At 47.7% G+C, this 20,831-nt stretch overlaps 1 protein-coding gene across 1 annotated transcript in view; it reads right to left on the bottom strand.

Moving 5' to 3' along the window:
- ADAM33 (ADAM metallopeptidase domain 33) overlaps positions 1-3,359 on the bottom strand; it is an 87,656-nt gene extending 84,297 nt beyond the window's left edge. Inside the window, exon 1 of the mRNA XM_028744300.2 lies at positions 3,010-3,359. Within this exon, the coding sequence (XP_028600133.2) occupies positions 3,010-3,142 (133 nt within the window). The 5' untranslated portion in view covers positions 3,143-3,359. The remainder of the gene's footprint in view (positions 1-3,009) is intronic.
- Between the last annotated feature and the right edge of the window lie 17,472 nt (positions 3,360-20,831).

Below are 20,831 nucleotides of genomic sequence, written 5' to 3'. Positions count from 1 at the left end.
ACCCACAAGCAGGATTCGGCCCCAAGAGCACTCTGCAAATCTGCGATTTCCAGGAACTGGTGTTCAGAAGCATCGCTGCCTCATGGCTAATAGCTATCTTCCAGATTCTGCTTAAAGTGATAATGTTGTACTTTAGATGAACTGTGTGAAAGTGCCAAGTGTTAGAAACTCAGATATGTCAGCTAGGCACTGAGCGACTCTTTAAACCAGGATTACAGCTGCGAAAACTGAATGCCCAGTTGCCAGTTTGGGGCCAGGCAGCTCGAAAGTCGTATTTTTCAGTACAGTCATATCTCATGTTACGTTTGCTTCATGTTGCGTTTTTTCAGGTTGTGTCCCGTGGCGACCCAGAAGTACCGGAAAGGGTTACTTCCGAGTTTCGCCGCTCACGCATGCGCAGAAGCTCTAAATCTCGCCGTGCACCTGCGCAGGTTGCGGGCTGTTCATTTTGGAACGGGCCTCTGGAACGGATCCCATTCACAACCAGAGGTACCACTATACAACTTTTTGCTTCCCGAAAATTAATTGGGATTGTGCAGATAAAATATAACAGATAGAGTTCTGCAGGGTGTGTTGCTAGTGTGTGGAAACAGTCAAGATCCAAGGATCCCCAGGCATGCGTCTCCAGATGGTGGAGACGTCGGGTGCCATCCTGACACCCGGGCATCTTCACTTGGTCACAAGAGGTTAATAGCCAGGTGCAAACTGCGGCCAGCACCTGGTGAATTTGCCCCTGGTGTTTTCCATCTTTGGGCAAATCCTTCCTCCAAGCTGTTCCACCGACAAATCCTTATACAAATTGGAACTCTGGAGAACCACTATCCAAAATCCCAAGGAAGGTGAGAGTGTTACTGGACTCAGAGTCTGTTTGTGGGCTTCCCATTGTGGTACCCCCTTGATCACTGTAAGAACACTGTGTCCAGGGCAGCTGTCTGCCAGCTCCATCTGGTACGCAGGCTGAGGCCCTACCTGCCTGCGGACTGTCTTGCCAGAGTGGTGCACGCTCTAGTTATCTCTCGCTTGGACTACTGCAATGCGCTTTGCGTGGGGCTACCTTTGAAGGTGACCCAGAAACTGCAACTAATCCAGAATGCAGCAGCTGGACTGGTGACTGGGAGTAGCTGCCAGGACCACATAACACCTGTCCTGAAAGACCTATATTGGCCCGCAGTACATTTCCAGGCACAATTCAAAGTGTTGGTGCTGACCTTTAAAGCCCAAAACGGCCTCAGTACTGTATACCTGAAGGAGCGTCTCCACCCCCATCATTCTGCCCAGACACTGAGGTCCAGCTCCGAGGGCCTTCTGGCGGTTCCCTCTCTGCAAGAAGTGAGGTTACAGGGAACCAGGAACAGGGCCTTCTCAGTGGTGGTGCCCGTCCTGTGGAACACCCTCCCATCTGATGTCAAGGAAATAAACAACTATCTGACTTTTAGAAGGCATCTGAAGGCAGCCCTGTACAGGGAATTTTTTAATGTTTGATGTTTTATCATGTTTTTTATATTCTATTGGGAGCCGCCAAGAGTGGCTGGGGAGGTTCAGCCAGATGGGCGGGGTATAAGTAATAAATTGTTGTTGTTGTTGTTGTTGATAAATTGTTGTTGTTGTTGTTGTTGTTGTTGTTGTTGTAACACAGTGCTGGACTAGAATGGCCCCCTTTGGCCTCATCCAGCAGCCAAGCTTTTCTCTGGTTCTTATGCGCCACCTTTTGCCATCATTCAAGCCACCCAATCTGCCAACGGGCACAGAGAGGTAACCAATTCTCCAATGCACCTCCGAGTGGAGGGGCTCCCCAGACGAACTGAAGATTGCACCCTCCCTACCAGCAACCAATCATGGAGCTACTCCTAATTCAGGAGCACATAGGAGTGTGGGTACATTTCAAAGCTGCCAACTAGAATTGCCAAAGTTTTGTCTGAACTCTTAAAACACGGCACCCAAACTTGAAGCCTGGTGGTGAATGGGACTGATTCTGCACACTGGTAATTTGGGGTGTAATTCCTTCCTGCTCACTGTTCGTAGTGCCCAGATACAGAGGTGGGGGCCTCTCGAGGTGGGGGCCTCCAGCAAGTGAAGATCTCTCTCCAAACCCAGAAATAGCCCTTCACCAGATCTATCTGGATAGTTAGCCTTGGTGAAGACTTGGCGTTTTCATCCCCAAAAAAGTTTTTGAGTTTCTGCTGAAATGAGGCTGCATTTTAACGTTGTATTTTAATCTTGTTTTTTAAGTTGTATTTCAATCAAATGTTTTATATCTGCTGTTAGCTGCTCTGAGCCCGGTCTTGGCTGGGAAGGGTGGGGTATAAATAAAATGTATTATTATTATTATTTATTATTATCTGCACCCAGCATCTCCTAAGAGTCACACTTTGAGCTCTCTCTCCTCTCGCCCACCAGGTATCAACGTGAGTGGCCCCCACCCCCATAGCCAGGAACACTCTCCCTACAGAAGCCAGGGGTCTCTCTGCCCCCTCTCTCCAAAAACAACCAGAGCTGTTAAGCCTTTCTCCTGTGCTCACATTCACCCCAAAGAGCTCATATCCGTCCAAACTCAGATGTCGGGGTGAGGGGTGCCTATTCATCCCAAATCCCTCAACCTCACACCCCACCCCGGCCACAAAACGAAACAAAACAAGAGCGAAGACCTGTTTCCATGCCCGGCATCAAGACTCACCCTTCACAGCAAACACCCCGGGGGGGGGACCCACATGCCCCAAATATCCCTTAATATGACGGATCCATAATCCCAACGCGCAACGGCAGCGTGGAAGCTCGTTCCTTCGCCCCCTCCCAGATGCCAGGGTGAGGGGCACCCGCTCCCCCACAACCAGAAATCTCTCTGCTCTCTTGTTTCTTCTCCAACCTCGGCTGCGCGTTGTCCTTTTAAGCCACCGGCGCCTGCTAACCTTCTCCTACCGCGGAGACCCCCTTTCTTTAACCGGGGTGGGGAAGGAAGAGGGGGAAACCCCAGACTAACCCCCCAACCCAGCCACCAGCTGTTCTTTTTACCTTGCACTTTGGAGATTTCAACGTTGCTGGAGAGAAGCAGCAGCAGAGGGAGGGTGGAGAGCAAGCGCTGCCCGCTGAAAAGACCCCGGAGCGCCCCGCGCGCCCAGCTCCGTCTCTGCGCTCCCGTCTCCATGCCAGACGGCTCCCCGGTCCGTCTCCTTCGAGCCTCTCCTGCCCTCTCAACTCTCTTCCTCTCCTTCCCTCCGCTCAGTCATCACATCCCTCTCTCTGCTGCCCTCTCGCTCCCCTCTTCCCCTCCTGCAGAAGCCTCTCTCTCTCGCGCGCGCGCGCGCGCGCTCTGGTTTGGTCTCTCCAGCTCGGAGTTCCTTGGCTGCCGACTCTAATGAGAACCACATGGGCTGGGAAGAGCCCACCTCGCTTGGAGGAGCCCTCCTCCTCCTCCTCCTCCTCCTCGCCTGCCCCAACAACCCCACCCTGCAAGGAGATCTCAGCTCCGGGATCCTTTCTCTCCCTTGCAGAGGCAGGCGTGCGCTTTCCAAGAACGCGCGCATGTCGAGGCGCACGCAGGCAACACCCTGGTCCCCGCGAAGCCCGACGCGCCCCGGCGATCTTGGCAGGACAAAAGTTCAAAGCGAAGGTGGCCAAAGCTCTTGGATAGAGACAGGCAGCTGTTGCAAAGCGCAGAGAGCTCTGGCTCAGCCCCAGAAGCAGCTGCGAAACGCCGGGTCTCAGGGCGCGAACCCACGCATGCCCCAAGGCCCGACATATTTAACAAATCAATAGGCTGTTTGTTTCTCCTGTTCCGTTTTGTTTTTGAAATCCTTCGTGCAGCGTGGCGTAAGGGGCCCGCGTGAGGGTGGCTGTTTGTGCAGCCCTGCCACTACAAAGCCCATGATCCAGCGCCAGCACAACCGAAACATAATAAAAACCCACCCTCTGAGCTCGCACAGAGTTCTTTTCTCTCGTCTGGTCCCTAGCTAGCAGAAGGACAAGGCTTCAGGAATAAACTAAGCCGGCATTTGTCATCCTACCCCTGAAAAAAAAAAATTCCTTAGTTTACATTTTGGACACAGTTCAATATAAAGCAAAACTCCTTTCAGTGTCTCTAGGACTGAATGGGCTTAAGCATGCCTAATTCTGCCTTTTGTATTTAAAGTTTGCACTTGAGATAACTTGGTATAATTGAATGAGTCTGGTTTTTTTGCCACCCTAAGCAACAAAGAAGGGAAGTAAAATCAAGCTTAGCTCTATTTATTGCATGTATATCCCACCTTTCCCCCAATAATCTCAAAGTGTCTTGCGTGGTTTTCTCTCCCTCACCCTCATTTAATCCACAGAACAACCCTGCAAGGTAGGGTAGGATTAGAGACATTGACTGTTGCATGGTCACCCAGTGAACTTACCGTAATGGCCTAGGCGGGATTTGAAACCTGTTCTCCTAGCCCAGAGGTCAGCAAACTTTTTCAGCACTGTCCTTCAGACCTTGTGGGGGGCTGGTCTTTATTTTGAGGGGGGCGGAATGAACGAATTCAAACCTTGTGGGGGGCCCGATTATATTTTGAGGAGGGGAATGAACTAATTCCTATGCCCCACAAATAACCCAGAGATGCATTTTAAATAAAAGGACACATTGTACTCATGTAAAAACACGCTGAGTCCTGGACTGTCCGCGGGCCAGATTTAGAAGGTGATTGGGCTGGATCCGGCCCCCAGGCCTTAGTTTGCCTACCCATATCCTTGACAGTGGTTAGAGCAGCCATAGGCAAACTCGGCCCTCCAGATGTTTTGAAACTACGATTCCCATCATCCCTGACCACTAGTCCTGTTAGCTGGGGATGGTGGGAGTTGTAGTCCCAAAACATCTGGAGGGCCATGTTTGCCTATGCCTGGGTTAGAGCATTAACCATTACACCATACTGCCACTTATAAAACCAGATGTAATAAACTGATATATTTAACCTAATAAGCTGATACAGACTCCCACAAGAGGCTGTTCTTCCTTGGAGATATTTAAGCAGAGATTGGATGGCCAACTTTCACGTACAGTTGTACCTTGGTTCTCGAACAGCATGTGTTTCGGGAGTTCCGTTCGACTCCTGGAACCATTTGAAAACCAAGGCATGGCTTCCGATTGGCTGCAGGAGCCTCCTGCAGCCAATCGGAAGCCACGCTGGACGTTCAGCTTCCAAAAATCATTCAAAAACCAGAACACTCCCCAATTTCGATTGTTCGGGAGCCAAATTGTTTGGGAGCCGAGGGGTTTGAGATCCAAAGTACGACTGTATGATTTAGTTGAGATTCCTGCATTACCGAGGGTTGGACTAGACTAGATGACCCTCGGGGTCCCTTCCAACTCTACAATTCTATGATTCTATCCTGCTTTTCATAAACATGAGGCCACATCCACACCATAAATTTCAAGCAGTCTTAAAACACTGCTTTTAACATCCATGTGTGTTACCTCAAAGAATCATGGGAACTGTAGTTTGTTATGGTGCAGCCGTGTGAGGGGCCTCCTAAGGACACTGCCTCCTTAGCAAACTACAGTTCCCATGATGCTTTGAGGGAAGCCATGACTCTTAAAAAAGCTGTGACTTTGAATGCTTAGTGTGAGTGTGGCCCTCATGGGTTACTGGTAAAACAACAGGATTTTTAAATTAAAAAACACAAGCTAATAAAATCATTAAACTTTCCAGAAACAGTTGAAGATGTTTTTGTTCTCTCAGGCTTTCCCAGCTGGGTAAATGGGTCTTCATGACGAATATCCGCTTGTTAGCGTTTCAGTTTTGCTTCTGGAGTATTGCTTGTTTGTTTATGTGTGTGTACTTAACAGTTTTTAATTATCTCATGTACAAATCACCTTGAAACAGTGATTTAGAAGGTAAATATTATTACTAATATTATTACAGATAATGCTTTATTATTATTACCACTAAATAAATATTATTGTGAAGTAAAAATATGATTACTAAGGATACCTTATTATTACTAAGACAATAATGTTGTTATTAAGTGTAATAATCCTAATAACAACATTGCAATGAATCACTTTTTGCTCTTTCTCTGTTGTGGGGAAAGGTTTGACTGTGTGAGCTTTGAACTCAGCACTGGCCTTCTCCCTGGAAAAGATTTAGAGCAGAATTTAAACCGAAATTCAGTGTTCCCTCACTTCCTCATTCTCGTTCCACTGGGTTTTCTGACGATGTGCCTCAGCTCTGAAGCTTTCGCGAACGAGCATCATGGATCCTTGCAATATCCTTATTCTTGCAATGCCGTTTGGACCTTCCCATGCCGATTCGCGTCCTTTTCCCACGATCATTTAACCTTCGGGAGGCAAGACCTTTTTGCTTCTCATGCTATCTTAACCCTCGCTCTGCTGCAGCCCTGAACGGAAAGCGTAAGACATCAAGTGTTCAGGCAGACGAAGACCCAGTAATAGGGACTGGTCCATGGGGGCGAGGGGGGCACTGCCTTACCAACCCCCATCTGCCCACAGCCAGTCCCCACCTGCCCGCCTTCCTCCCTAAAATCAGCCAGGGTATGGCTCTGCCCATCACTGGCTCCTGCTCTACTTATTGCTGGCCTCCATGCCTTCTGCCCTAGTAGTCTCTATGGGTACCAGCCACAGTCGTTAAGACTACAGATCCCATGGTGCTGTGTGGCTGCACTAAAAACATGCCTGCACACAGAGACATTAAATAAGTTGGCGTTCTTGTTATTAAACATACCAGGAAAAAAGCACACCAAGAACTCAGGCCAATGTAAGTTTCAGAAGTGGGAGTGGTCCCTACTCGCAAATCAACAGTTCATTGTAACAAAAACTAATCCATTCAAAAGTATGTATTCTGACAAGGATTACAAACTCAAATAGAGATTACAAACTCTAACAGAGATTGCAAACTCAAACTCATGAGAATATGTATAACACAATAATTTGTTACAGAATTACAAATAAGAGTTAGAAATCACTAACATGATCTTTACCCATAAACTCTTATTTCTAATTCTGTAACGAATTAGCTCAGTTTCATCAGCAACTGGGACTCATCTGCTCTTCCCTGCCCTGAAGTAGCAACAGGCTGGGGGAAACAATGGCCACAAAATGTGCAAGATTGGGGGGTTGGGGAGTTAAGAACATGTATTCTTCCAGTTCCCCCTCCAAACCAGGCCAGGGCATAGATGCACAAAATTACATTTCTCCTTAGAAAGGGTCTGCATATGCCTATTGCCATGTATAAAAAGGTAAAGGGACCCCTGACCATTAGGTCCAGTCGTGGCCGACTCTGGGGTTGTGGCGCTCATCTCGCTTTATTGGCCGAGGGAGCCGGCGTACAGCTTCCAGGTCATGTGCCGAGCATGACTAAGCCGCTTCTGGCGAACCAGAGCAGCGCACGGAAACACCGTTTACCTTCCCACCAGAGTGGTCCCTATTTATCTACTTGCACTTTGAGGTGCTTTCAAACTGCTAGGTGGGCAGGAGCTGGGACCGAGCAATGGGAGCTCACCCCGTCGCGGGGATTCAAACCGCTGACCTCCTGATCGGCAAGCCCTAGGCTCTTTGATTTAGACCACAGCGCCACCCGCATCCCCATCACGGCTTTATGAAGGGGCAAAAACATAAATTCCAGGAGTTTTGCTTTCTGAAGGGAACATGATACTTCTGGTTCCTCAGTAGGTTTCAGCACCTTCAGAAAAAGCAATTCCTGGGGTACATTGGGGGTAAATGAGGAAAGCAACAGTGTATTATAGTTTGTTCTAAAGGCTGTTATCAAAAGCCTGTAATTTTAATTAAGTCCACAATGCCGGGTAGCAGACTTTTCTTAAGGATTGCAGTCTAAATTTTCTACTTCTTCCGAACAGCTGAAGTACTTAATGGACAAATGGTTATGTTCATAGGTGCCACAACAGCAGTTTGACTGCCTAAATCAGCTGTGGGGAACATTTGACCCTCCAGATGTTGCTGAGGGTCTCCCTTCATCCCTGGCTATGTTCAGCAACATCTGGAGGGTCAAAGATTCCCCACACTTGGACTAACCCCCACTCCCAAGTGCTAGTAGCTATCAAAAACCCTCTCCTCCATCAATATCTCCAATCCTCTTTTAAAAAAGGAACATAATTTATTCCCACAAATAATGGGGGGGGGTACCCTTTACTCTCCCATTTTTTTCAAGCCCCCTCTTATTTTTGCTCCTTTGCTGTCTTTCTCCTTTCCTAAAATCTCCTGAATTTCCTTCTTTCACTGCTATTTTTTCATCACTTCCTGCCTGCCGATTCTTTTCTCTTCTTCGTGTTCTTTCAGCTGCAAGAATTTCTGGGGGCGGCCAGAGCTGCTGTACTTCTGCAGAAGGGGAAGAGAAGTTTAAAATACATCCTGGCCACTCCCCCCCATCTCTCCCCCCCCCCCCCCATACAGTGGTACCTCGGGTTAAGTACTTAATTCGTTCCGGAGGTCCGTTCTTAACCTGAAACTGTTCTTAACCTGAAGCACCACTTTAGCTAATGGGGCCTCCTGCTGCTGCCGCGCCACCAGAGCACAATTTCTGTTCTCATCCAGAAGCAAAGTTCTTAACCCGAGGTACTATTTCTGGGTTAGCGGAGTCTGTAACCTGAAGAGTATGTAACCTGAAGTGTATGTAACCCGAGGTACCACTGTATATAGAAATGAGCAAACCAGTGATATTTTAGGGAGCAGGCTAGCAGGCAAGGCCCATTACTTGCATAACAGGAGCCTACACAACACAAAACACTGTTGTTGTTGTATGTAGGTTTTATTTCATTTGTTTTTTATCTTATATTCTGGAAATGTCTGTAACCTGAAGCGTCTGTAACCCAAAGCATCTGTAACCCGAGGTACCACTGTATGTGATTCCTGCACCCTGGGTCAAAGTCCTGCTCCGAGCCTCTCCCAGCTGGTGCCAGGGGGTGTGTACGTCTAGAAGAGGTTTCAGGAAGCATTTAAACCCGTGCCCTATTTTCCTTTCCAAGTGTGCCGTCCAAAAAACACACATCGCCTTTGCCAGCTCCTTCCTTGCCACAAGCAAGCTGACCTCTCAGGCGGGCTTGCAATTCTTCCTTCCTCGCAAACCATCATTATCATCATCTCTTTATTGCAGTCGGTGGACCAGAAATAAACGGAACAGGCCACCACAAAACCTTAAATGCAAAAAAAGAGAGGAAAAAGTGCTAATGTAGAAACAAGCAGCCGGATTTATTATCTAGCGTTTTTTGCTGAGAGATGGAGAATGGAAAGGCAGTTCGTACCACGCAGCCCCACCCATTTCCTGAGCTGATACACTGGTGGTCAGAACAGTGATTCAGCGGCTGTTACAATGATCTCATCTCACTGTACAAAAAAAAAAGTGTATGGAGCACTCAGCAGGATCAGACCCTAACTGTTGGTCTGCCCGGCCCACCCAGTATCCTGTTTCCAACCCAGTGGATCAGATGGCTCTGGGAAGCTCATCACACGTGCGGCTTTCTCTGCACCAGATCTGGGATCAGCACAAAGAAACAGACCTTTGCACATACACACAAAAAAAGCCACAAGGAACAAGAACACCACACTGCTCTGGTTAACTGGCCGAGAAGAGGCCGCAACCATTGGCTCAGAGCTCTTAAGGAGCACCCACCCATTGTGAAAGGGCAGGAAAATTGCCAAAGCATGCATGGGTAAATCCAGTGCTATTTTCCTTTAAAAAATGTTTGAGGGTACTCTCATTTGAACTCGAGAAAAATCACCATTTTATAGTTCATATTGGGAAAAATAAATACAATAAATGGACAAAAGTATGCTGTCTAGGTTTGTCATTGCTTTTCTTGGGAGAAAAGCAATGACAAACCTAGACAGCATCTTAAAAAGCAGAGACATCACCTTGCCGACAAAGGTCCGTATAGTTAAAGCTATGGTTTTCCCAGTAGTGATGTAGGGAAGTGAGAGCTGGACCATAAAGAAGGCTGATCACCGAAGAATTGATGCTTTTGAATTCTGGTGCTGGAGGAGACTCTGGAGAGTCCCATGGACTGCAAGAAGATTAAACCTCTCCATTCTGAAGGAAATCAGCCCTGAGTGCTCACTGGAAGGACAGATCCTGAAGCTGAGGCTCCAAGACTTTGGCCACCTCATGAGAAGAGAAGACACCCTGGAAAAGACCCTGATGTTGGGAAAGATGGAGGGCGCAAGGAGAAGGGGGCGACGGAGGACGAGATGGTTGGACAGTGTTCTCGAAGCTACCAGCATGAGTTTGACCAAACTGTGGAAGACAGGAGTGCCTGGCGTGCTCTGGTCCAGGGGGTCACGAAGAGTCAGAGACAACTAAACGACTAAACAACAGCAACAAAGATTCACAAAATGTTTAGGGGTATGCGTACCCCCAGAAAAAAAAGCACTGGGTAAATCATGTACAGTTGTACCTTGGCTCCTGAACACCTTGGGAATCGAATGTTCCAGCTCCTAAACGATCGAATACCGGAAGTGAGTGTTCCAGTTTTCGAATGTTCTTCGGGGCTTCCAATTGGCTGCAGAAGCTTCCTGCAGCCAATCAGAAGCCGTGCTTTGGTTTCCGAACATTTCAGAAGTCGAATGGACTTCAGGAACGGATTCCGTTCGACTTCCGAGGTACAACTGTACTAATTTTTGTTTCCCGTTAACTGAGCTGGTGGACCGAACGATGGAGAGACTTGTGATTCCCGGCGGGGAATCAAGCCATGTTTACCTTGCCAAGGAGAGAAAGGAGATTAGCAGGCAGCAAGTTTAGCAGCTTTGCCAAGAGCGAGAAATGTCAAGATGTACGGAATTGCACAGTGTGCCTTCCCAGATCTATTTATTTGCTGGGCTTGTGCATTCGCACGCTCCCAGTTTTCCGCTCAATTCATTTTTCTCAGGTGCAGTTGCAGCCAATATTCACAAAGGCCCGAAAGCTGCCAAAACCTCACATTCTTCTGTTTGGCGTTTCCGCTGTGATATTTCACACCGCCGGTGGGAAGGTTCTCCTTCAAAGCCCAAGTGGTTTCCTAGGCACGTTTACCTGGGAAAGAGCCCCATATGCAAGCCTCACATCTGCACCGATCTGCACATTTCTTGGTGTCGCTCCTTTGTTTTGATTTTCACAGAGGCCCTCTGGCAGTTCCTTCCCTGCGAGAAGTGAAGCTACAGGGAACCAGGCAGAGGGCCTTCTTGGTAGTGGTGCCTGCCCTGTGGTACGCCCTCCCACCAGATGTCAAGGAAATAACTATCTGACTTTCAAAATACACCTGAAGGCAGCGCTGTACAGGGAAGTTTTCGATGTCGCACTGTGTTTTAATTTCCTGGGAGCTGCCCAGAGTGGCTGGGGCAACTCCATCAGATGGGTGGCTAAATAATAATAATAATAATAATAATAATAATAATGGCATTTATATCTCACCCTCTTTCTCCAAGATGGCACACATTGTTTCCCCCCTCCTCCTTTCATTCCCACAACAACTTTGTGAGGTACGATAGGTTGAGAGTGAACAACTGGCCCAAAGTCCCTCGGTGGGCTTCAGTTTAAAGAATTAAGATGCTTAATCTTTGTTCAATTAAAAAGCACACAGCATCTAGTGTCGTGCATTACGATTGCCACCAGAGACAGAAAAATCATTAAGCGATCCGCCCGATTTTTCTGACGGAAAAGAAGTTAATAATAAATATAAAAATAAATAAATAAATAAATAAATAAATAAATAAATACATACATACATACATACATACATACATAAATAAATAATACTTTATTATTTATACCCCACCCATCTGGCTGGGTTTCCCCAGCCACTTTGGGCGGCTTCCAACCAAATATTAAAAACATGATACAGCATTAAACATTAAAAGCTTCCCTAAACAGGGCTGCCTTCAGATGTCTTCTAAAAGTCAGATAGTTGTTTATTTCCTTGACATCTGATGGGAGGGCGTTCCACAGGGCAGGTGCCACTACCGAGAAGGCCCTCTGTCTGGTTCCCTGTAACCTCATTTATTGCAAGGAGGGAACCGCCAGAAGGCCCTCGGCGCTGGACCTCGGGGTCCAGGTTGAAGGATGGGGTGGAGACGCTCCTTCAGGTATCCTGGACCGAGGCCATTTAGGGCTTTAAAGGTCGACACCAGCACTTTGAATTGTGCTCGGAAACGTACTGGAAGCCAGTGTAGGTCTTTCAGGACCGGTCTTATATGGTCTCGGTGGCCACTCCCAGTCACCAGTCTGGCTGCCGCATTCTGGATTAGTAGCAGTTTCCAAGTCACCTTCAAAGGTAGCCCCACGTAGAGCACGTTGCAGTAGTCCAAGCGGGAGATAACTTAAGAGAACCACTGCTCAAGATGCAGTCTTAGATATCTCCTGGCCCCTGCCCATAAGAGCTAGAAATCAGATATTTTAAAAAATAGAATAAAAGGAATATTTAAAAGATTCTGCAAGGTGCTAAATGTTGCTGAAGCCAAACCCCATGCATGTGTTTTGTAGCACATAAGCCATTTGGGGAGATTTGGGAGGTGGGAAGAGCAGCAGAGATGGATGTGTGCAGTCTCCTATATCACCACTTCAAGGGCCACAGAAAGGTCTGATGGAAAATTCAATTATTTTTTGTTGCTTCTCAGGGCAGAAGTTACCCTTTCACGCTTTCTCTCAACCCCACCCTCGGAAGTGGACATCCTGCAAGTATGATGAAAAACAGCAGCAGCTAGAGAACGGAAAGAGGGATGATGCAGATGAAAGGAAGAAACACTGACATGTTTTCAGAAAACTGGTGAGTCAGTGGCTCATCACCACCGGAAGGGAAGTGGTTATCTCCAGAAAAGAGGTCAATTTCATCTGCAGGCCGAGTTTTGAAATAGCTGCGTAAGCTTTTGAAGATACAGGTGGGATTCCTCCATACTGCTGGGCAGGCCCAGCAATGCTATAATAAATTAAGGACCGCAAACTATAGACTCATTTAGGACGCAGGCATTTCACAGAAGGACCCCAGGCAGCAGATACCTGCAGATACCTGGTTTGGATGCTCCCACCGGCGCAGAATTCAGTGGTTAGCTGAGAATGTGTGCCCACTTGCTACTGAGACAGGTTCAAGGCCCTTGTACATTTCCAAGCACAATTCAAAGTGTTGGTGCTGACCTTTAAAGCCCTTAAACGGCCTTGGCCCAGTATACCTGAAGGAGCGTCTCCACCCCCATCGTTCAGCCCAGACACTGAGATCTAGTGCTGAGGGCCTTCTGGCGATTCCCCCCCTGTGAGAAGCCAAGTTACAGGGAACCAGGCTGAGGGCCTTCTCGGTAGTGGCACCTGCCCTGCGGAACACCCTCTCACCAGATGTCAAAGAGATAAACAACTACAGTGGTACCTCGGGTTACATACGCTTCAGGTTACATACGCTTTAGCTTACAGACTCCGCTAACCCAGAATATTACCTTGGGTTAAGACCTTTGCTTCAGGATGAGAACAGAAATTGCGCGGTGGCGGCGTGGTGGCAGCAGGAGGCCCCATTAGCTAAAGTGGTGCTTCAGGTTAAGAACAGTTTCAGGTTAAGAACAGACCTCCGGAATGAATTAAGTTCTTAACCCGAGGTACCACTGTAGCAGACTTTTAGAAGACAACTGAATGCAGCCCTGTTTAGGGAAGCTTTTAAGAAAGACCTACATTGGCTCCCAGTACGTTTCCGAGCATAATTCAAAGTGTTGGTGCTGACCTTGAAAGCCCTAAACAGCCTCGGCCCAGTAGACCTGAAGGAGTGTCTCCACCCCCATCGTTCTGCCCGGACACTGAGGTCCAGCTCCGAGGGCCTTCTGGCAGTTCCCTCCCTGCGAGAAGCAAAGCTACAGGGAACCAGGCAGAGGGCCTTCTCGGTAGTGGCGCCCGCCCTGTGGAACACCCTCCCACCAGATGTCAAAGCGATAAACAACTACCTGACATTCAGAAGACATCTGAAGGCAGCCCTGTTCAGGGAAGTTTTTAATATGTGACATTTTAGTGTATTTTTCATCTTTGTTGGAAGCCACCCAGAGTGGCTGGGGAACCCAGCCAGATGGGCGGGGTACAAATAATAAATTATTATTATTATTATATTATTAATGTTTGATGTATTACGGTATTTTGATATTTTGTTGGAAGCTACCCAGAGTGGCTGGGGAAGCCCAGCCAGAGGGGTGGGGTATAAATAAATTATTATTATTATTATTATTATTATTATTATTATTATTATTATTATTATTTACAAAGCCTTGAACACCTGAGCCCAGCTCAGTCACCGACATCATCTGCAGGAGCACCGTTGAACATGCCCGAAGTTGGTGAGGCTCGCTTCACAACCATGAGAAACCAAGCCATTATAGTGTCATGGGCTCACGTGTTTTGTTAGCCCCCAAATGGAAAACGACAGAGGTCCCAATTCAAAGAAGAATGGGAACTTAAGTCTGCAGGCTGCACATATTCCATCAACTTAACATATAGAGTAAGAGAACAAGAAGAACGTACATTTAGAGAAGACTGGAATTTTTTTTATTGAATATATGTTTGGGGGGGGGGGAACTGTGTACACTTGAAAACGAGGGCAGTATTAAGATAAATTCCAACAGTGTAAATGAGTCTTGATGGATGTAATAATGGAATATTGAATGGTTTAGTTTATGTAAAATATGCAGGGATTTATGATATGCAAAATGAACCACGGAAAGAGAAGAAGGGAAGTCATTGATATTTTAAGGATGTTTAAATGAGTATTCTAAATTGTAAAACAGAAAATTCAATAACAATTATATGTGTATATAGTATTCTGGCATTCTGAATGTGCACAAGTATTCTGGCAAAAGTTAACTTCTGCCACAGGGGTTTGCCCTGTTTCTTCTGCTGTGGAGACAGATGCAAATAATTCATTCAGCTTCTCTGCAATCTCCAAATCTACTTTGATTCCCTCATCAGCCAAGGGTCCAAACACTTCCCTAGCCAGTCTCCTGCTACTAATGCATATAAACAACTGGTTGGTGCTTATGTTTTTAGCAACATGCTCCTCAATATTATTTTTTTAGCATCCCTTTTTGTCTGCTTGCATTTCTTTGGCCAATGTTTATGTTCCTCATTTGGGCAAGACTTCCATATTTTCCTCAGGAAGCCTTCTTGCATCTAATAGCTCCTTTGATTCCGCTTCTGAACCATGTCAGCCTTGTCTTGGCCCTGGTGGTAGCTGCCATGATCTGTGGTACAAACCCCCAACTGAGCTCCTCATATTGCACCTTCCAACAATATTCAAGCATTTTTGGAGTGAGTGACTCTCTTGGTTTTGCTTTTGCAACTTCCGTTTTCTGCCAGTCCCCATTTTGAGGAAGCTTCCTGTTTTGAAATCAAACGTGACCGTGCTAGATTTTCTCGGCAGTTGGCCATTTAATTTACCGTATTTTTCGCTCTATAAGACGCACCAGACCACAAGACGCACCTAGTTTTTGGAGGAGGAAAACAAGGAAAAAAATATTCTGAATCTCAGAAGCCAGAACAGCAAGAGGGATCGCTGCGCAGTGAAAGCAGCAATCCCCCTTGCTGTTCTGGCTTCTGGGATAGCTGCACAGCCTGCATTCGCTCCATAAGACGCACACACATTTCCCCTTACTTTTTAGGAGGGAAAAAGTGAGTCTTATAGAGCAAAAAATACGGTAATTTAATAGCACTATGGTCACAGTTGCCAACGGATTCGACAACACTTAACACCTTGCATCAGGTCCTGGGCATCACTTAAAATTAAGTCCAGGCTTGCTGTCCCCTTGATCTATTCCATGCCCAGCTGAAAGACTGAATCACTTAGAAGGAAGGTGCAAATCTCTCCTGAGATTCTGGGAGTAGGCGGTGCTTTGCACAGGGTTGGGCTCTGTGGCCCTCAAGACGCTGTTGGATTACAACTCCCATCTGCCCCAGCCAGGAAGTTTCAGGGATGATGGATATTGTAGTCCAATACCTGGAGGGCTACTGGTTCCCCATCATTAGATTAGAAGAATCCCTTAAACAGAATTGTGGGCTTTGATAGGCTGTCAGGAGGTGCCGTCAAGAGCTCACTGGCTATCTGCCTAGTGAAATCGGAGACTCGGGGAGAGCTTTTTCACTCCTCTTAATCTACAGTGTTGGTGCTGACCTTTAAAGCCCTAAACGGCCTCGGCCCAGTATACCTGAAGGAGCGTCTCCACCCCCATCGCTCCGCCCGGACACTGAGGTCCAGCTCCGAGGGCCTTCTGGCGGTTCCCTCCCTGCGAGAAGTGAGGTCACAGGGAACCAGGCAGAGGGCCTTCTCGGTGGTGGCACCCGCCCTGTGGAACGCCCTCCCGCAAGATGAGGAACGGCTAAGGGAGCTGGGCATGTTTAGCCTGGAGAAGAGGAGGTTAAGGGGTGATATGATAGCCATGTTCAAATATATAAAAGGATGTCATATAGAGGAGGGAGAAAGGTTGTTTTCTGCTGCTCCAGAGAAGCGGACACGGAGCAATGGATCCAAACTACAAGAAAGAAGATTCCACCTAAACATTAGGAAGAACTTCCTGACAGTAAGAGCTGTTCGACAGTGGAATTTGCTGCCAAGGAGTGTGGTGGAGTCTCCTTCTTTGGAGGTCTTTAAGCAGAGGAGTGCTCTGATGGTGTTGCCTGCTTGGCAGGGGGTTGGACTCGATGGCCCTTGTGGTCTATTCCAACTCTATGATTCTATGATTCTAAGATGTCAAAGAGAACAACAACTACCAGACTTTTAGAAGACATCTGAAGGCAGCCCTGTTTAGGGAAGCTTTTAATGTTTAACAGACCACTGTATTTTAATCTTTTGTTGGAAGCTGCCCAGAGTGGCTGGGGAAACCCAGCCAGATGGGCAGGGTATAAATAATTTATTATTATTATTATTATTATTATTATTATTATTATTATTATTATTATTATACAGAAACACAGGAAGATGTGGAATTACAGCCTCACATTTTGAGTCGATGCTGCTCAGATTGTTGTTCCACCCCCCTGGCAGTTACTTCCTAGGCATTTTGCTCAAATGCCTACTGTGGCCTATGGTGGCTGCCAAGGGAATCTCTCTGTCTCTGTTTGGCTTTCTGCTCCGAGACTGAAGGGCATGTCTGGTGCAAGAGGAAGGAGGGAGCTCTCCAGAGACACCAGGTCACTTGGCTGCTGTTTCTAACACATCCAACTCCTGTCTCTGTTCACTGCTATCTTGCTCATGGTTCTTCATCATCCATTATTTCCCAGTTTCTTTCATCTTCTGGGGTGTGTCCTGTCTCAAACCACCACGATCCTAGGTCCATACTCTCCCCCCCCCTTCCTCCTCTCTGGGAGGCTCTTAAGAGTGTACAGTTCACATCACTTCTGGTTTAGAATTAAACCACCAAACGACAGCGCAGAAAGATCTCACATCAGTAGCACCAGATGAGGAAGGCCTTCGTCGTTCAAAGCTGGTGTCTCAAACTAGTACAGTGGTACCTCGGATTAAGTACTTAATTCATTCTGGAGGTCCGTTCTTAACCTGAAACTGTTCTTAATCTGAAGCACCACTTTAGCTAATGGGGCCTCCCGCCACGCGATTTCTGTTCTCATCCTGAAGCAAAGTTCTTAACCTGAGGTACTATTTCTGGGTTAGCAGAGTCTGTAACCTGAAGTGTCTGTAACCTGCAGTACCATTGTACTACCGCACTGCCATCTTTGAAGACTTTGCAGGCAGCAAACTTCATGGATCGTGCTACTGAACAGCTGGTGAACTCCCAACGCTCTTTTATGCAATTCCGCTTTTGCAGCATAAAATCCTATCGCCGGTGCAAGAGAACAGGGGTTTCAGTGTGACAGATGAAATCCCCTATAAAAGATTACTCGCAAGTACAACTTGCAAACTCAAGGGAGTTTAGGCCAGAAGTATCTGGCAGGCTGGAGCGCTCACGGGTTGCATGTGCTAATTCAGCTGACATGCCTTCGGATGTTTTTCCTGTTTACAGAGTCAGGCTGCGTTCTCTGTGGGTAAGCGAGCATTCCAACTTCATATGGGTGTAAAGAGAGCCCTAGTGCAGTTTCTCCCTCCTCCTCCCTCTTTCAAGATGTCTTTAGATAAGAGTCAGATATCTCACTTCGTGCATCTGAGTTCAGAAAACAGAAAGACTTCTCAGTTAAAGGCAAACACCCGCCTTTCTTCTAGTATCTTGCTTTCCACTTTTGTCACGTTTAATCAGGTCAGTAGTCCCCTGCTGTGAAAGAGCAAAGCAGTTAGAAGACTAGATCACTTGTGCTGTGCAAGGGGATGAACTGGAAATATCACAGTATGGATGATTTATGGTTCTGTTGGCACCCATCTCTCAAGAGACAATGCAGAGTGCCTCTGGGGGTGAAGCTAAACTGTTGGATTAGAGACTGATACAGGAGAGACATGTTTTGTTGCAGCTGGGGCAGATTAAGGTGTCTGGTTGTGCTGCTGCAGATGCACCATGGCCTTTCTTCTCTCTGAGCTCCTCTGGTCATTGCTGTCTGTCTCCAGGCAGTGCGGTCGCCGGCAAGGGATTCTCGCACGGCAGAGTTGGTGTTACCGGCCTTCATGTAACATTTGCAGACATCTCTGTAACGCAGAGTCGGTCTGCCAACGGGCCTGGTACCTGAAGCCAGCTCCCCACAGAGCGCGTCCTTGGGGATCCTGCCATCTTCCATGCTGTGGACATCGCCAAGCCAGTGTAGACATTGCTGAGAGAGGAGTGTGAACATGCTGGAAATGCAAACTTGGGATGCAGCAACCAAGTGACTTCTGCAGGGCGCAAACCTGGGCAGTGTGTCTGGAGGTCCTGGGCTGTCCGGACGGCAAGATCCCCCTGCCTTTTGGGGCTTTGCTGGTGTTGTCCCAATGAAAGCAAAATACCGTATTTTTCGCTCCATAGGACGCACCTTGTTTTAGAGGGGAAGAACAAGAAAAAAAAAATCTCCCCCTCTCTGCTCAGCGCCCCTTCAGTGAAGCAGCAAGAGAAACGGAGCCCCTTCCATTTCTCCTCCCACTTCGCTGAAGGGGCGCTGCGCAGCTCTCCCTCTCTGCTGAAGCTGGGAGAGTCTTGCTCTCCCGGCTTCAGCAAAAGGAACCCGAAGCCTTTGGAGCACAACGTGAGTTCCCGCTGCGCTCCAAAGGCTTCAGGGATAGCCGCCTGAAGCCTTTGGAGCGCAGCGGGAACTCGTGCTGCGCTCCAAAGGCTTCGGGTTCCTTTCGCTGACCCGAAGCCTTCAGAGCACAGCGCGAGCTCATGCTGCACTCCAAAGGCTTCCGGCGGCTATCCCTGAAGCCTGGAGAGCGAGAGGGGTCGGTGCGCACTGATCCCTCTTGCTCTCCAGGCTTCAGCGAAAGCAACACGAAACCTCCGGAGCACAGAGGGAGCGCTCTCTCTGCGCTTTGGAGGCTTCACGTTGCTATCGCTGAAGCCAAGGAGCCTGCATTCGCTCCATAGGACGCACACACATTTCCCCTTAATTTTTGGAGGGGAAGAAGTGCGTCCTATAGAGCGAAAAATACGGTTATACATTTGGAACCAGCTTGGCTGAAGAAGTTGCCGGAAGGAGGAACAGAAGACGTCATCCAACCATCTTAGGGACTCCAGATTTGTACAGGGTTAACTCCTTAGCCTTAGGGGGTTTGGATTGTTCCTCAGGGTTTATTCCCTCCATTTCCTTCTACAGCAGGTGTAGAAACCGCCTTCTTGACCCACTATTAGTCTCATCCGCTTAATCTGCCAGAGTCTGTCTTTGTTTGCAGGGGATAGTCCCTAACTCGCTGAGGATTTAAGACCCATCGGCTACCCTCACCTGGTTTAGCCAACCTAATAAGAGGTCAGCATTTACAATTAAACAGCAATTAAATTAAGATTTATATGCTGTTATGGCTATTGTTTGCAGGAATATAGAAAGTTCCTGTGTGGATTAAACATGTACTTAGTTTTGCACGATGAATCTGCTGCGTACTAGCACAGACCTGCCGTAGTGGACCTCTCTTCAATCTGCCATGGAAATTTGTTTTCCCTTGTTCAAACCAATCCCAAAAGAGGAAGATTCAACCCTCCCGTGGAGGAATGGATGGGGCCCTGCACAGCTCCAGCTACTTCCAAGCCCCATCAAGCTGAACCCCACCCTGCTTTTCGCAATGTCCTCGGTGTGCGCACAGGCAACTCACGGAACGATGCACAGCTGCCTTTGGCCAGGATTCAACCCTATAAAAAAAGAGGATACTTTGCCCAAAGGAGAGCCCACGCAGTTCGGAGGGAAGGAAGCGTGAGATGCAATCAAGAAGAAAAGGAAAGCAGCTGTGAGGAACCTCAAACATATCCTTAGTAAGGAGCAGTGAAACAGAAAGTTTTTTACGTTGGTATGTTCAACATTATTATCCTTATCACAGTTTAAAACACAATCACAGAAATAAGGTGGTTCCTGAAAGTAAACATCTCAAGTACCAAAAGCCAGGTTAAAGATGAATGAGCATGACTTTAATGAAGGACGCGGGTAGCGCTGTGGGTAAAAGCCTCAGTGCCTAGGGCTTGCCGATCGAAAGGTCGGCGGTTCAAATCCCCGTGGCGGGGTGCGCTCCCGCTGCTCGGTCCCAGCGCCTGCCAACCTAGCAGTTCGAAAGCACCCCCGGGTGCAAGTAGATAAATAGGGACCGCTTACCAGCGGGAAGGTAAACGGCGTTCCGTGTGCTGCACTGGCTCGCCAGATGCAGCTTTGTCACGCTGGCCACGTGACCCGGAAGTGTCTCCGGACAGCGCTGGCCCCCGGCCTCATGAGTGAGATGGGCGCACAACCCTAGAGTCTGTCAAGACTGGCCTGTACGGGCAGGGGTACCTTTACCTTTAAGCCTAGCTGCAGAAACCTTGGAAACCA

Source organism: Podarcis muralis, chromosome 9, assembly GCF_964188315.1.
Source record: "Podarcis muralis chromosome 9, rPodMur119.hap1.1, whole genome shotgun sequence".
In the NCBI taxonomy this organism is placed as follows: Eukaryota; Metazoa; Chordata; class Lepidosauria; order Squamata; family Lacertidae; genus Podarcis; species Podarcis muralis.
Note: the sequence above shows the minus strand (reverse complement) of the source record. Positions and strands in the feature narration are given on the sequence as shown.